The 16,427-nt window shown below is 42.9% G+C and overlaps 2 protein-coding genes and 1 long non-coding RNA gene across 3 annotated transcripts; 2 read left to right on the top strand and 1 right to left on the bottom strand.

Moving 5' to 3' along the window:
- Positions 1 to 103: 103 nt before the first annotated feature.
- Positions 104 to 6,868, top strand: LOC134198070 (uncharacterized). Its single transcript, XR_009972759.1, has 3 exons — positions 104 to 228; positions 6,344 to 6,552; positions 6,797 to 6,868. It is a non-coding gene; the product is annotated as an uncharacterized LOC134198070 (long non-coding RNA).
- Positions 6,869 to 8,627: 1,759 nt separating this feature from the next.
- Positions 8,628 to 11,062, bottom strand: LOC134176477 (uncharacterized). Its single transcript, XM_062643147.1, has 5 exons — positions 10,639 to 11,062; positions 10,243 to 10,572; positions 9,963 to 10,187; positions 8,959 to 8,978; positions 8,628 to 8,898 (listed from the first exon to the last, which is right to left on the bottom strand). The coding sequence occupies exons 2-5, from the start codon at positions 10,528 to 10,530 to the stop codon at positions 8,628 to 8,630; spliced, it is 804 nt and encodes a 267-aa protein (XP_062499131.1). The 5' UTR covers positions 10,531 to 10,572; positions 10,639 to 11,062.
- Positions 11,063 to 11,590: 528 nt separating this feature from the next.
- LOC134176194 (uncharacterized) lies at positions 11,591 to 12,460 on the top strand. Its single transcript, XM_062642878.1, has one exon. The coding sequence runs from the start codon at positions 11,624 to 11,626 to the stop codon at positions 12,350 to 12,352; it is 729 nt and encodes a 242-aa protein (XP_062498862.1). The 5' UTR covers positions 11,591 to 11,623; the 3' UTR covers positions 12,353 to 12,460.
- The last annotated feature ends 3,967 nt before the right edge of the window (positions 12,461 to 16,427 follow it).

The raw sequence follows: 16,427 nt of genomic DNA, 5'->3' as shown, positions 1-16,427 counted from the left end.
GTGTGTGTGTGTGTGTGTGTGTGTGTTTGTTTGTTTGTGTGTGTGTGCACGCGTGCTCATACGCTTGGACTTACTGAGTGATTGGCTTGTGTTACTCGCTTGTAGACCTCAGGGAGTAGCCAACGGTCAATGTCACCAGTCTATCGGTTTCACGAGGACAGGACTTCTTATGTTACCTTCAGTTCACAACTTTTGTTGTTGTATGTACACCAGATTGCACTGGGAATGGTGAGATTTGACACTGTTACTCATGTTGATCTAATGTCACTGCATTTTGTCTGTCTCTTGGTCAGATAGTTAATTAAGTTCATCTTTAGTTTTCCGTGCAGCTTTCATGCATTTCTTGGGTATTTTGTTTGATTGGTATTTTGTCTCTGTTTGGTTGTGTTTTGCTTTCTGGTTTGTTTTGTTATTCTGTCTAATTGCATGACTTGAGTGCAAGTATAAGGAGGCTGTTTGTTTCTGTGTCTGTTTGCATGTCTGTCTGTGTGCTTGTCTATCCACCTGTTTGCCCTTCGGTCTGTCTGTCTGTCTATCTGTCTGTCTGTTTATCTGTCTGTCTGTCTTTCTGTTTGTCTGTTTGTGTTTGTCTCTGTGTTTGTTTTTTGTCCATTTGTGTGCCTCTCTGTTTGTTTGTCTGTCTCTGTTTGTTTGTTTGTCGTGTGTGTGTGTGTGTGTGTGTGTGTGTGTGTGTGTGTGTGTGTGTGTGTGTGTGTGTATGGTCGGAACAAGATTCTAGCCATCAATGGGTTTGCACTACCGGTTCTCTCTTACGGTTTTGGCGTCATTCATTGGGGGTGCACGGACCTGCAGCAGCTCGATCGACGGACCAGAAAGCTCCTCTCTATGCACGGTGTCCACCATCCTGCTGCAGACGTTGATCGACTGTACGCTCCTTGCAGTGATGGGGGTAGGGGGTTACAACAGATTGAGTCGACATATCAATCTTGCATTGTGAGGCTGAACTGTTACCTTGCTGACAGTTCTGATCCTTTCATGGAGATGAAAGGGGAGTGTGACTCTGGAAAATCTTCACACTCGATCAAGCGCATGGCTTGTCGGTTTACTGCACAGCTGCGGAGGAGTCTTGCTTTGGACGACAAGTCGCAGAACTTACACAGGAATGCATCCATCTCTGTTGAAGGTGGCTTCGAGCAAGCGCCTAAAACAGATGCGAGACATTACCGTACGTGTTGCGGTTCTCTTCGTGTGCGGTCCTGGAGCGGGAAGCCTATGCACGGGCAGTATCGCCGTCTCACTGAGCAACCGCCTGTGGACATGAAAGAGACCTACGGATGGCTCAAGGCAGCGAATCTTCCTGCTGCAACTGAGGGACTGGTTGTTGCTGCTCAAGACCAAGCTCTTCGGACTCGGTACTATGAGCGCAAGATTCTACATCGTGATGTCAGTCCTACTTGCCGCATGTGCAGTGTAGGCCTGTAGACAGTCGACCACATTGTGGCAGGCTGTAGTGCTTTGGCACCGACGGACTACACTGATCGACACAATCAGGTGGCCTCCATCATTCACTGGGATGTTTGTCGCCATTTTTGGGGTTCCAGTGGAGAGCAGATGGTACCGGCATCATCCTGATAGGCTTGTGGAGACGGATGACATTACTATGATGTGGGATACCAGCATCCCCACTGCCAGGAAGATCAAAGCCAATCGTCCAGACATCTGTCTCAGAAATAGGAAAACAAACACTTGTCTTCTTATTGATATCAGCTGTCCTGCTGATGGCAACATTGGCAAGAAACATGCTGAGAAGTTGGCGAAGTACAGCGACTTGCGAGTGGAGATAAGCCGCATGTGGCATTGTCGAACACTGGTGATTCCGGTGGTCTTGGGAGCTTTGGGCACAGTGCACGCAGGTATTGCACGGTGGCTGGACATTATTCCAGGTCATCACAACCTGCAGCACTTACAGAAAACAGTGCTTCTGGGATCTACTCGGATCCTTCGTAAAGTCATGTCTTCTTTCTAGACAGCCGTGATGGTCTAAGTACTTCTGAAGCAGGGTTTGCTTCCGATACTTGTAATAGACTTTACAAACCAGACTGATCTGGTTGAGCACGACACATCGAGTACGCTGTCACCGTAATGCCTGCAATCTATATCGAATTGGCTAGTCATTGATCGCCGTATGGACTGCACGGAAACATGTACCCCGCTGGGCTCACCTGCCGGGTTGGTGGGCGCCCAGATGGGGGTAAAGACCCCACTTGCCCATTATGGAGGGGCATAACGACACATAATAACAATAATAATAACATCAATCAGTCACCTCACCATAAATTGCTCCAAATTGACGACAAAGATGTCTAGGTACTGATTGGACGTCTGCACATCTGTCACACTGATTCGCTCCTGAGACAAGAATCTTATCCCTGCCACAAGAAGTGCAAAATGCACGTATTGATCCGTAGGTAGAACACCTCTGAGAACTGGAAGTCCAAAATGGTACAAAAAGGAACGAAACTCACTTGCTACATAAGCAAAATCTAGTTGATTCTAGGCCCCATTACAGCAGATTTGATTGCACCTTTCCAGTTGGCCCACTCTATTACCGAACGGGGTATTCTGTTTATAAAATCAGGAACTGAGATTGTCAGCAATCGTTTATCTGTTAATGCCACCTAGGAGCAATCAAGGGTCAAATAGAATTCTTTTTAATTAACTGCAGAGATGTAACAATCTTTGTTGCTATTGAAGGTGTCAGCTTCAATCCCTCTTTCGACAGCCATTGATTGAATAGAGTTCGTGTTACACCCAGGAGCACACAATGCATCCAGTCGATGCAACAGGAATTCTCCAAGTCAAAATACTTTATTCTAGCCAGAGGGGGGATTCCTTTTATTCTGTAGATCTATATGCAATGGATTGAGATATTGTTTCAAATAAAAACTTATTTTCAAGTTTTTCTTACTGGTTTGTTGGTTTCGTATGCTTCTTTGCCGTGTCTCCAAATAGAATTGGTAGTCCGAAGCATAACATTTTTCTTCGTACGGCCAGAATCGATGCAGATGATTTGTTGTATTTGTATCTCCTAATTGCAAGCAAAACAAGCAGGACTGCTGCCTATTGAACAACTTCATGTTCATTAGCATGACCCGTGCAGGCAAGTCACATGACACCAACAACAATTTTGCTTTACATAACTAGCTGCCATAGGGGGGGGGGGGCGGCGGGGGACAACACAAACACCTATAATCAACAATCTGTAGTGTTAGCAGTATAGTAAAACCATGTTCTAAATCTTACTATACCTGTTGACTCAAGGTGTACGAGTTCTTTCAAGATTGGTTTTAGAAAAAGATGCATATTTGGTTTGTACGGCAAACACCATAGACCACAAATAATTGTGTACTTGATAGTAAATCTAGAACAATAATTTTAATTTTTAAAAGGTAAAGTTGAAAAGGTAAGAAATGCAAGCAAGTGCCCTAAATGAGGTGGCAACTCGTTCACAGTGAGATACACTGGCCAGAGACTTTCAGTTGATGACTTGAAAACTGTGATGCCATCCGTATTCAAAGTCAGGGTTACGTTCCATGAAGAACTGTAAAAAGGATCAGAAGCAACAAGATTTTGATATATGTTCTCAGATGTGACATCCTGCATGTCTGGTTGGCTTCTTCTACGTGCACATCTTGTTGCAAGTTTATCACAAACTGTTTTTCTGAGAACCATGAAGATAACTTAATCATATACAGACATCAGTAACTTCTCCAGCACAAGCTAGGTTACCTACCTGAAAACAAATGTCGAAGAGAATCCTTGATACTTAAAATGACAAACTGGTGAATAGGTGCAGATATTTCTTGACCCTCAGGACAGTTGCAGCTGGGAGCATCATCAATAACAACTTGGTTGCACCAGGAACAAAACTTGGTTGCTTCGGTTTGAGGTCTTTTAGACATAGAGGTTATAAACTTTCGTATCCTAAACAAAAGTGAACCATGCCGACAATTCAAATTCTTAAATTCACTTAATTAAAAGGCATGCAGAAATTGATTGACCTGTACAGGGAGGTAAGCCCTCGGTGATCTGGAGGAATGGGCAACTAGCAGATTGACAAGGTCAGCAGCTGCTTCCATTGTCAGTTTGTGCTTAAGCACAAACAACATCAAAAGCAAAGCATTTGACCCAACCGACAGCGGATATCCAGGATACACAAACTGAACTTGACTCCATCTAGATCTGTTTCATTACAATCAAATCCAAAGAACTGTTGGTTTGAGTTTTCTTCATCCCTAGTTTCATCGTGATCGTTAGGGAAGTCTTCCATAGCAGGCTCTTCATCTTGGAGATCTCCTAGGGCAGGTTCTTTGTCACCAGACTTGTCTGCAACGTGTTCCATGGAATGTTCCTCATCTTCCATCAATTGGTCTTTACGTGATGTCTGGAAATGACTTTCGAGGTCATCTTTTACTGCAGCAGTCATTTCTAAAAAGTAAATTCTAGGACACATGCTGCTGCAGGCAGTAAGCAAGTGAATTAATTAGGTACGCGTAGGTGTGTCGGTCACTGACACGCAAAAACACACTGATAATTATTAACTAGATTAACTAAGCAACAAACCTGTATTCTGAACAGGTGCGATTTCTTGTACTGACTCTCCGAACAGAGTCATTAACAACTGGGTGGCAAGAGCACTTGATGACAACTGATCGATCCGTTGGACTCTTGATCGAATTCGCTTTGGCATTTTTCTGGAATATTTAAGTATTCGCGATAGCAACTTGATCTTTCACGTACACGAGTCGATCTCTGGCGATCCCTCTGCAAGCCGGTGGCTGCTGTATCAAACAATCCATCGTCACCTCTATCCGTCATGCTAGTCTGTGCCGCGAACTGCAACTGCATGAATCGCTCGACGCCACGCTATTTACTAGACAAGTTGACGAGGTCGCTATTCGCTAGTGTTTTCTGTTAACAGCCAATCACAGAAGGCCTGCTCGGCATATCTGTCAAGACAGTGCCGCCGCACATTTGAGTCATCTTGAAGCGCAGTGGTGGTTTTTCAAAATCGTTTAGGATCTCTGGAGTAATGGAACGAGGTTTGATCAATTTCATTAATTGCCGAGCGTAGCGAGGCTTCTAATCCGGGTCGTACAACAAAAAGGGCGTGGTCTTATATGGTCCTCCATCGAGCTTTTCAATTTGGTATGTGTGTGTGTGTGTGTGTGTGTGTGTGTGTGTGTGTGTGTGTGTGTGTGTGTGTGTGTGTGTGTGTGTGTGTGTGTGTGTGTGTGTGTGTGTGTGTGTGTGTGTGTGTGTGTGTACACACAATTCTCAAATTTCTCCTCCCCACGACCACGTTTCATGATAGGACCTACCTTAAAAATCGTTTCCGTGTCCGAATACAGATGAGGCTAAGAACGATTCGTGCAAGTGATCAAAAGGCGGAGAAAATGCTTCCACAAGTTGCGTCGCCCCATCCTTTTGTATTGTAGCTACGGACTGTGTGTACTTGACAACCAAGAAACTCCTTCAGGAGTTGAATGCCACCTACAGTTAACTATTCACACGTCCCATACAATCAATCCTTTACTACACTGTGATGCATCTAACACTGTTGATAGTCAATGTTTGCTGATATCAATTTCTATGTCAGTAAATACCATACCACTGTCGTTACAACACAATTGAGTGCATACCTTGACTGTGCATTTCAATTGTCTTGATCACGATCGCAAAACGACGAGTACTTACTATACCAGGCCTATAGATGTAATCCAGACTACTAGGAAGTTTGCATGTTTACTTCCCTGACAGTTAGGGTTTCAACAAATACGTATTGTCTAGCTAGGACTCGGCGTTTTAGTAGACGGTCTGAAAACTCCGTTGGATATGTTACTTACGAACGCGAGGCGCCTACGGATACCGTACAACTAGTTAATTACTTTCGTGTGGTTTGCTGTACATGTGTAGGTTCGCGTGGCCAGACGTTCGGAGCGCGAAAGGGGAGGAGTTGGCCCTGAAAATCAAATTATAAGATTCTGTGGTTTGAGCTAGAAGCCTCTAGCTAAATTTCATGATGTCAACAGTGTTATGTTATGTTCCGTACAAATTCATCGTTACAAGCAAAAGCAGAATGAATGGCATGAATGAATGTAAACGCGCCATTTTTCCTGGTTACTAGACAATAGCAGCGAGCACATTGATATATATATATATATATATATACGGTCTGGTAAGCAAGGCTACAAAATGGGACAGAGCTACAATACAAGACTCGACGGGAAACCTTCTCCTGGGGCGACAGTGTTCTAGCGTTTCTCTTATAAGTTTTTTTTTATCTGTATAGGATTTCTTTCATTTGCTGTGCTGTTTTTAGGAAATAGTTCGGAAGTTGTAACGGCTAAAGTCGAGTTCCTAGAAGATAACGAGAAGAGTAGAGTGACAAAGACCAATACATGGAAGATCAAAAACCTACAAGAAAATTTCGACGAGCCATTTGACTCTAGTGAAGTGGGTCAAAGAGTACGTTGTTATGGAGCCCAGACAAGCACTTCTACCCCGCTAGAGTGCTAGAAGTTGCTACCAGTAAGTTAGCTTAGTTAGGACGGCTGTTTTTCCATATTATATAACGTCACTGAACAAATGAATGTGTGATGGCATGGATGGAGAAAGGAGGGAAGGAATGATGAATTAATTAATCAAACCCACAGTGTCTATTCGTGTCTATTCGCGTCTTACTCTGGTCGTCTGGATCTCAGCCTATGTTTCAACTTTCTGTCTCTGTCTATTGCTAGCCTGCGATTGTGTATTACACAAGTGGTTTGTCTAGATAGAATAGCTGCAACTGAGGCAGAACGCATCCAAAAGAGGGCAAAAAGGACACTTACGTTGGGATCTGAGGTATGCAATAATGAATGTACTTTAGTCAGGTTTTTGGTTTGTTATTCGAGTTAGATCTACGTGATCCTGCGTAGGGTTTATTGATTAAGTGGCTCTAACCTCAGTTGGATGTAATAAATCAGACCTTGTCTCATTTAAGTAGGATGTTAGAAAACGAGATCTTGGTTAGTGTATAACTTTTGTTTAAGTGTTCGTGGTGTGTGTGCATGAATATTTTCGATAGAATGTCTTAGACAATTCAACAAACAATGGGATGCAGAATGTACAGGTTGCTGAGGTGTTCTTTTGTCACATGTATCGATCATATACGTAGATCATCTATGTAATACTTTGGTCGATCTGTCTGAGTGCCTTTTTACGTACAGTGTAGTTGTTTGTCATTAGGTATCATTTCAGTGGCTGATTTCTGTGTCTATTAAATTAAATATGCTTATTTACAGACATTAGATGACTTCTCACCTGAAATGTTGACTTCGGTAGTAATTTTAGTTTGACATTGTGAGCAGTTTGTCTGAGCATTTCTGTTAGAAGTTTTCAATTTGGAGAACGTTTGTTTAAACAAATTTGTCGTAAATCATGTAACAGTGGGTGGCCTTCACTGAGAGAAGTGTGTTCAAGTTGGATTACATGATGCATAATACCATTATTTCTGAATGTAATGGATTTCTATTATCAGATATACCGACACTGAAGATACACTAGACACTAGTCTCTCTGAGCTAACCATTTAACCTCTGGGCCATTTTGATGAGTTTCTATGAGTGATGCAAACGTGTCACCTGACATTTGTAGGCTGACATGTGATTGAGTTGCTTTGTGCTTTGTGCTTGCAACTCAAGGCAAACTTTTATACCTACAGACTGTAATTATGTTTGTGACTAGTTTTTGTGAATTATATATTTTGTTCTTTTCTTGTCCTGTCAGTTGTCTGTCTTTTCTTGAATTGTGGTTTCCTTTCTTTTTAGCCTCAAGCCAGTCTTCCTCACTCATATCAGCACGAAGTAAGATAAATAATTATTGTGTACTATAATGTGGCGGTAGTCTGTTTGTCTGCTTACTCTCTGTTTGTCTCTGTGCATGTATGTCTGTGGACGTGTATGTCTGTATGTATGTCTGTCAAACCTAACTTTAAAGACATTAATTGCATTTCTGTCTAGAATTTTCAATTTGGAGATTCTGGATCTACTTGGGTATGTATACTAGTATAGTATGTATGTAAACTATTATAGTTTGACTAGTGTATGCTTGGTCTCTCTGTTTTATCAAACACTTTTTGTATTTTTATTGCTTTTATTTAACAAAGAACTTTTTGTATTTTTGTATTTTTGTGTTTTTGTATTTCTGTATATTTGTATTTTTGTATTTCGTACTATAATACAAAAACTCTATTCTACACTATTTGATTGGAATAGAACTCATGGATTGTGCTTAATACAACCAGCAAGAAGTTCAATGATGGTGCACCAATACAATTATATTCTAACTTCCTGAGCTTTGTAGAGTAGCTGTTTGCCCTGTCTGTCTGTCTGTCTGTCTGTCTGTCTAAGAAATATATGTTCATAAATTGGAACTATTACAGGCTAAATCAGAACTATTACAAGCTAAATCAAACTACGCAACTCTTAACTAAAAGTCTAATACACGATACACTACAAGTGACCCTGACAGCGTCTTACAATGGCTATTTATTAACTAATGAACAAAAAACTGAACAGTGTCTAGTTCTGATCTGCACTAAGATTTATAGGCTTTCCTTGACATTACTGAAGCATTACATCTTTGCAACTCAACAGAAAATCGTCGTCTCCAAAATAATTTAAACTCGGCAGGATTCTTCCGGTCACTTTGTCTTTTGAGAGATGTGAGAAATCGTCTAGATACTTTAACACTTTCTCACCCCATCGACCAAAGTGTTCGAACACTAGGGGCACAACAGATGGTGAGGAACCTTGTGGTAGCATTTCTCCCATGTACTGTTTGGCTTTGATTTCTTCTCTACGAAGTGCAGCAGCTTCATGAAACAGAGAAGCCCTGGATAGAATGTCGATACTCCAAGGATGTGCCATTGAGACATCTAAATCAATGCTTTACCCGGAATGATGGCCTGTTGTCTGAATTGCAATAACAATGTTGTGCTTCATTTACATGATGTAAGTGTAAGCTCCCAAGGCAAACACTTGTTATTCTTACTATAGAGTTATGTGTGTAAACAGGGCCACCACCAGTGTTACAAGTTAGAAGGTGGTATTCATCCGTATCTGATTCAAGGGACTTTCCACATTCACATGAATTGGACCAAGAACTGAAAGGCATGGTATATCCTAACCTCATCGTGGATGCCAAGCGATAATCGCAGGATTCTATTGCAAACTGAGATGAGGAGGGTATAGCATCAAGCCAAGCACTGGCTCCTTTGCCTTGAATTGACCTTAAACCTTTAATGAACCTTTGCTGAATCATACGCAAGACCCACTTACCACCCAGACATGCAAACATACACACACAGACACACAGACACACACAGACACACACAGACACACAGACACACACACACACACACACACACACACACACACACACACACACACACAGACACACACACACACACACACACACACACACAGACACAGACACACACACACACACACACACACACACACACACACACACACACACACACACACACAGACACAGACACACACACAGACACAGACACAGACACAGACACAGACACACACACACACACAGACACACACACACAGACACACACACACAGACACACACACACAGACACACACACACACACACACACACACACACACACACAGACACAGACACACACACACACACACACACACACACACACACACACACACACACACACACACACACACACACACACACACACACACACACACACACACACACACAGACACAGACACAGACACAGACACAGACACACACACACACACACACACAGACACACACACACAGACACACACACACACACACACACACACACACACACACGCGCGCGCGCGCGCGCGAGTCGACGCCATGATAAAATAACTGACAGACAAAGAAACAAATGAGACACAACAATGACTGCTTACTGTTATTGACTGCACAATAGACTGGCTTGTCTGTTGTCCCTTTTTGCCATGCCTAGAACTCTTCACTCGTTTTTCCAAATCCAAGAATGTCTTCAATTCATCAGAAAAACCTCCGTCACAGCTGAGAGCCTTTGCTAGAGATGTCCACCTGGTCATCATTTTTTCCATTATTGGAATTCCAACTATTCGTCTAAACTCCTCTAACAACTAATCAACACAAGTTCTTAGAAAGTCACTGTAAATAAAATGTAAGCACTCTTACCATTGTCTTTGACTTGAGGCAAGGAAGCGTGTCTACAACGGCTCTCACTGACTTCACTTCATGCTGAATCCAGTGACTTCTCAATGTAAAACTAATGTCCATCAGAATCTTCACTTGCTTCTTGTCAAGATTCTTAAACTTCCATTGTTTCTGAATTTTAGAAACATTTCTGTGGTAATTCTCCATGTCGACATCATTGACTTCTGCACTGTCCACACTGGCAACTTCCACAGCCTTGAATTTGGCATTTGACTTTCCGTTGGACGACGTCTTTGAGTAATGACGCATGTTTCTTATTCTTTGTGACAATTGCAGTTTCACGGACGTCTACTATATATACAGAAAATGCAATTCTGCAAACACTACACATAAAGTACAGAGAATGGTCTCACTTACACAGGCAGGCTGGCCCTTGATGGTATCTGCTAGACAGTGGTGTCTTTCAACAACTGCTCTTGCCACACGCTCATACTCAGATGGTGAAGGGTTGGGATTGAAACCTACCATGATGTCGCTTACTTGACGGATAAACGCTAATCTATCCGTACCGTAGATTTCCCCAGAATCCACCACACGCTGTAATCTGGGCGGGTAGTTGGCCGGAAATGGAAACAGATCAGGAATGGACATCGTTGGCTTGACAAATGGTGAGATGGAGAGGACTCATTTCTTCGCAGCAGGTTCTTCGGTATCCGATCTCACGTCTTCTTTGATCTGATCGAGTTCATCATCCGTCACGTTGTCTCTAGCATCTCCTGTACAGTCAATCATTTCAAGCGATGGTCTACATGCAGGTGGACCAGTCGAAGAGCACATTGACGCCGCCTAGGAAGATAAGGCAACTCTACAACGTCATCAACGTGACTCTGCAGACTTGTAGCTAGCTATACCAATTTCAGCTCATCAGATATTGCCTTTTTCAACCGCAGGCGATCTCCATGACAGGAAAGAGACTCTTAAATTCGTTTGAATCACCTAACAAACCCATCAAAGCTGCTCCATCGATTTCGTTTTCTGCAAAAGACACGTGCACAAGCAACTCGTAGACTTTCTAATTTTCTATTCTAAATTAGCAAAGCGTTCTAGTTTCCTCACCCTCAAAGAGATCTTGGACTCTGCTGTGAACAACTTCCTCGCCAACCACTCTCGTATCGGCGGATAGGAAGAGGTCTCGTGCGCCTCTTCGTCTAATCCGCCCCCGGCCCCGCGTATCACAAACGTCTGGCCACGCTAGGACTAATGACATCAGACAGCAATCAAGCATGCAAAGTGTTCTAGTGTTAGTGGGTAGATAAGTAGACCACGTGATATCACGCACATAATTAACAAACAAGCTTGTGGACTGCCGGCGTGAAATCTTCGCCACAACCTTCCGACTTCGATGGCTGCAGCAGATCCAGACGACTCCAGTCTCACGCACGTGCACAGCGCGGACGAAACCGACGGAGATGTTCCCGTCGCTGGCAACATTGATGTGTTTACCAGCGGCGTAGCCATCCAAGACACGCACGACGTCCACGATTCGCTGCTCCTCGCTCGACTCGCTGCGTCTAAACGGTACAACGTGAAAGAGACGCCAAAAGATTGGTACGACATGTTTGTCACGGTGCTAGCCAACGTTGGCTGGAAGGTCAACAACAAACAATTTCGAAAGTTCCATCAGAGCTCCTCTTCCTCGTCCTTTATAGATTTTGTCTCGGGCACAATGTGCGAAGCAGCCACCAAGGAAGAGGCGACAGCGATCAGAAAGAGGCTACGCAACATGCTGTCGTCACCAAAGAAGGTAAAACAGTTTGAAGACCTAATCTCTGATGGCACCAACGGACACTTTGAAGTTACAGTGGCATCTCGACAACCCACCGTTGGGCTTACTCTGCTCGTCAACGGATATTATTTCTTGTTGAGGACACGTGGTCAACACCATTCTTTCCAGGTGCGAGTCCAACTGTCTGATCTCTTTTTCTGTACGTCGACTACAAAGCTGGAACTGAACGAGAATGTCTACGCAACGGCGAGGCAAGACATCAGAAAGAAATTAGAAGAACGAGAGCGAGAGATAGCCAAGAAAAAATCAAAAGAGAAGATGGGGAGAGAACCAGAAGAGAAATAAGACAGAAGTTGTTAGCTGCAGTGTTTAGACTTTGCGTTTCATGGAGTTTACAATGTTAAAGTCGAGTTCGTCAACAGAACGCAAAATGTATAGAACTCTGTATTCTTCTTGTCTGCATGTACCGAATAAAGTATTCAAAAGATGTCTAATAACAACGTATTGTCTAGTATCATCAGTCAGGTCTGTAGAATGATTACAAGGTTTAATGCTTGTGATCCTTCACAAGTCCCACCAGTGTAGGAATGGGTGCTGGGGGCCTTCAGCCCCTCGCTCACTGTAGGAATTGAAATTGTCTGACTTTTGCAGATCTGTTTACTGTCGGGCAAGCGAGGTAGTTTTCGCTGTAGTCATGTTAACATCCACGGTACAGCCACACACACCCCCTCCCCCAGAGCGGAGCACAGTCATTCACGTAATCTTCACACAGTCCAGATGCGTGGGTATGGGTTTTGCAGGCTGCCTGAAACAACCAAGTTATTGGTCATAGTAGTTAACCCTAGGAAGATATTGATGTCATGCAATGTGTGAAGGCATGAAAACGAGTGAACTGCTAACGTGTGAACTCTACAAGGTATGCAAACATATGAACTCTACAAGGTATGCAAACGCCATAAATTTACAATTTGCATTAATTAATTAAATAATTATAGCTCTTGCTACTTGGTATCATTACTCTGGTGACCTCTACAAGGCACACAAACGTGTGAATTTAACTAGGAATTAAACCCTGCTAGCAAACCAACAATCCAATCAAGTCGGTTTTGCAACAGACACAAATAGGAATGTGAAGCAGCAGCATGTGGGCGGGTAGAGTGCTAGATCCAGGCCCGATTTACTCCGTTATCACACAGACATGACAAGCAAATCGCAGTGAACTTTCCTGGCATGCTAGATGGCATGCATGATATCCTGACATGATATCCTGGCATGATATCCTGGCATGATATCCTGATATGATATCCTGGCCTGATATCCTGGCATGATATCCACACCGATTGATGGCATCTCCAAACAATTAATTAACAAGTCACTTCACTCATTTGGCTCAATATGAGAAAGCATTAAAAATGCAAAGCAGAATAAGCACGGGTCTCACTGTGCGCGAGGGGTTTAGATCGCTGCGCTCCTAGCGACACCGTCGGTCGTTCTTTCTAAACAAGATGGATCACAAGATGGACGACTCGGTTCGAAAGTGCAAGGCGTATCTCAGTAATCTACAACTAGATCTGCCACCTCCGACATCCATCGTTGCTAATTATCCACTAAAGAGAGTGGCTGCTGTTGATGAAGTTGATGGCAATTGCAAGAACAAACCCGCAGTTGTTGGCTCGATGACAGTGCAACCAAGTTCAGATCTAAGTGCAGAACTCTACGCCGATGTCCAAAATTCATGTCTCCTGGCGCAACTTGTTGCCAAGAAGAAAGTCCCAGACAGTGAAAAGAATCCAGTGGAATGGTACAAAGCCTACAGAGAAGTGTTGGAGAACATCGGATGGCGCATAACCGACTTTGGATTCAACAAGAGCGAGACGAATGCCAAGAGTTTCACCGTCAAAAAATCGATTATTGGCTTTCTAGAAACGTTGGCCATAGGACCAGAGCTCGTTGGACTGAAGTTGGTGATCGACGCCCTGACTAGAGCAGCAAACGGAGAGGCTCTGGAGGTATTCAAAAACACCAGCAAAAGCCAAGTGCACGGGAAATTCCAACTTGGAACGGCTAAACCTGCTGGAGACGGTTCCGTTTCTATTGCAGCCGGTGCTTTCTACTTTCCGAGTTCGAGCTCGGCAGGAACAGTGTCTTTCTTCTTCGACTGGAGTCTATCTGATATAGAGCTCTACCAAAGCAACCAGACCATGGATCTCAACATGGACGTCTACAAGTACGTACGCGAGGACATAATCGAAAAGCTCGGTCCTCATGCTAAGAATTACGTCAAAGATATAGAAATATAGCTCTGCACAGTTGGTGCATGCTCTAGGGTAACGTTGCTTTGGCAAAAGTTGTAATACTGACACGTTGCATTGCAGTTCTAGCTAGAACTTGTGCAGAAAATGTTTACTTTTTGATTTTCCTATTTTTGATTTTAAAGTTTGCTCTCTCGTGTTGTTTTGCTGTTGTTTTGCACTCGTAGCTTCTCAATACAGACTCGACCTCGTTGACTACACCAAAATTACTAGTAGGTGATCGAGTGCATCATGAAAATCCACCATCTATATGCACATAAGAAGTAGACGACGTAAGTACATGTGTGCACGCTGACTATCATTGTACGCAAATCCGTGAAGTTGTCACTGTTGTGTCAGCGATTATATAGGTTTTAATATGGAAGGAGTCTACTAAGTGTGCTAAGTATCCCCTTACACGTGTAAGGGGATTTCCCGATAGGCAATTACACGAAGTCCCCATCTAGATGTATTTCGACAACCCAATCAATTGTAGTATAGAAATAGAGTGAGTTGCAGCGAGTGTCTAACGCGTGCAAGATATATACGACATGTTGTAACTCTCCAACCGGCTACCAAAGACTACATACTGCATGTGTTGTCTAGATTTAGGAAAGTGGGAGATTAGGCACTTCATGATTAAATGGTTTTGTGGAGCTCAAAAACGCAGCCTTGATGCAATCACACAAGAACACGAGTGAAAAATCTTCAAATACTAGATTCTCTGTAGTAGATAAAATATAATTATACTAGTAAATGCTCGGTTAGCATTGTGCTAGGCAAGCGATGGTGTTCTCTCTTACTTACTTATTCGCGTAACAATGGTCGCGTCTTTAGGTAGCAATAAATTCTGTCAAACAAAATGCGTGAACTCAGAAAACGGACTGTCAGTTGCTCTTCTTCTGGCGTTGTCTTTCATTCTTTGTTCACGCTTAGATTGTTTACTGAGATAGTCGTGTAACAATGGTCGCTTAGTCACGTGATAATGGTTGCGTAGCAATAATTTCTGTCAAAGTAACGAGCAGAAACTCAAAAACAGACTTTTCTCTTCTTTTGGCATTTTCTTTTCATTCCGTTTGTCAAACATCAGTCTCCTTTGCTCTTTATTCACGTACGGGAGCAAAATCGAGTTTCGTTTCACTTTTCTCGCCAAGAAATTATAATTGGGTCGAGCCCTTGAAAGGTGACCCTTGATTCAACTTTTAGCGCATATGTTGCGGAGTCAAAATTGGATTCATCTGGCATCGTCGTTTTGTCGATTCGACTCTTCTTTTTGCCGTAAATCCGTATGACAAGTGCTGACGCACGTATATATAAATATATAAATATAATATATCTCGACCTCAATTGACATGACAAGAGAGAGGCTCGCTTCGCACCCCAATAATCCGTTTCGCATGCAGTCTTGGTAAGGGGTCGTCCATATTTATCGGCATTATCACGAGCGTACAAAACGTACGCTTTTTCTCTGCCCCCTCTCCCCTCCCTGAAAGCGTACGCGAAAAATGCTGATCTAATGTTAATAATAATACATGCTTCAAAAGGCCCATACTTGATACACAGAAAGTTTTTCGTGTTTATTATTAACAATAATGCACAGATATCTAATTTGTACGACGTAATTTTCTCTTCGTCGTCATCTCTATCTTCCGAAAAGCTTCTTTCAAAAAGTAATCCTTCTTCTCATCACTCCCAACCTTCCAAACCTCCTGCGCCTTCCTCACAGCATCTTGCCTGCCGTAACTGTTATTGATATATACAAAAGCGTTGAAAAAATGCTGATAGGCATTCACAGGGTGCGTATGTACAGAGCCCGCACAGTTTGACAACTCTGACAGCTTCTCTACGTTATCCATCAAGACACGAGGCGAGAAGAGAAACCCGGATATTGCTCATTAACCCGGATGCAGCAAAATGCTACGTAGCGTAATGGTTGGTTTGACCACGCGAACGTGTCACCTGACAATTGTAGGCTGACATGTGATTGAGTTGCTTTGTGCTTTGTGCTTGCAACTCAAGGCAAACTTTTATACCTACAGACTGTAATTATGTTTGTGACTAGTTTTTGTGAATTATATATTTTGTTCTTTTCTTGTCCTGTCAGTTGTCTTTCTTTTCTTGAATTGTGG

Source organism: Corticium candelabrum, chromosome 2 (assembly GCF_963422355.1).
Source record: "Corticium candelabrum chromosome 2, ooCorCand1.1, whole genome shotgun sequence".
NCBI classification, from domain to species: domain Eukaryota; kingdom Metazoa; phylum Porifera; class Homoscleromorpha; order Homosclerophorida; family Plakinidae; genus Corticium; species Corticium candelabrum.
Note: the sequence above shows the minus strand (reverse complement) of the source record. Positions and strands in the feature narration are given on the sequence as shown.

What these genes read in the sequence shown, in the direction of transcription:
- LOC134176477 (XM_062643147.1), bottom strand. Translation starts at nt 10,530, where the DNA reads ATGCGTCATTACTCAAAGACGTCGTCCAACGGAAAGTCAAATGCCAAA. An exon ending in GCCTCAAGTCAAAGACAATG is followed by an intron (nt 10,188 to 10,242) that starts GTAAGAGTGCTT and finishes TGTGTTGATTAG; the next exon opens with TTGTTAGAGGAGTTTAGACG. An exon ending in CAGTAAGCAGTCATTGTTGT is followed by an intron (nt 8,979 to 9,962) that starts GTCTCATTTGTT and finishes ATTGCAATTCAG; the next exon opens with ACAACAGGCCATCATTCCGG.
- LOC134176194 (XM_062642878.1), top strand. Translation starts at nt 11,624, where the DNA reads ATGGCTGCAGCAGATCCAGACGACTCCAGTCTCACGCACGTGCACAGC.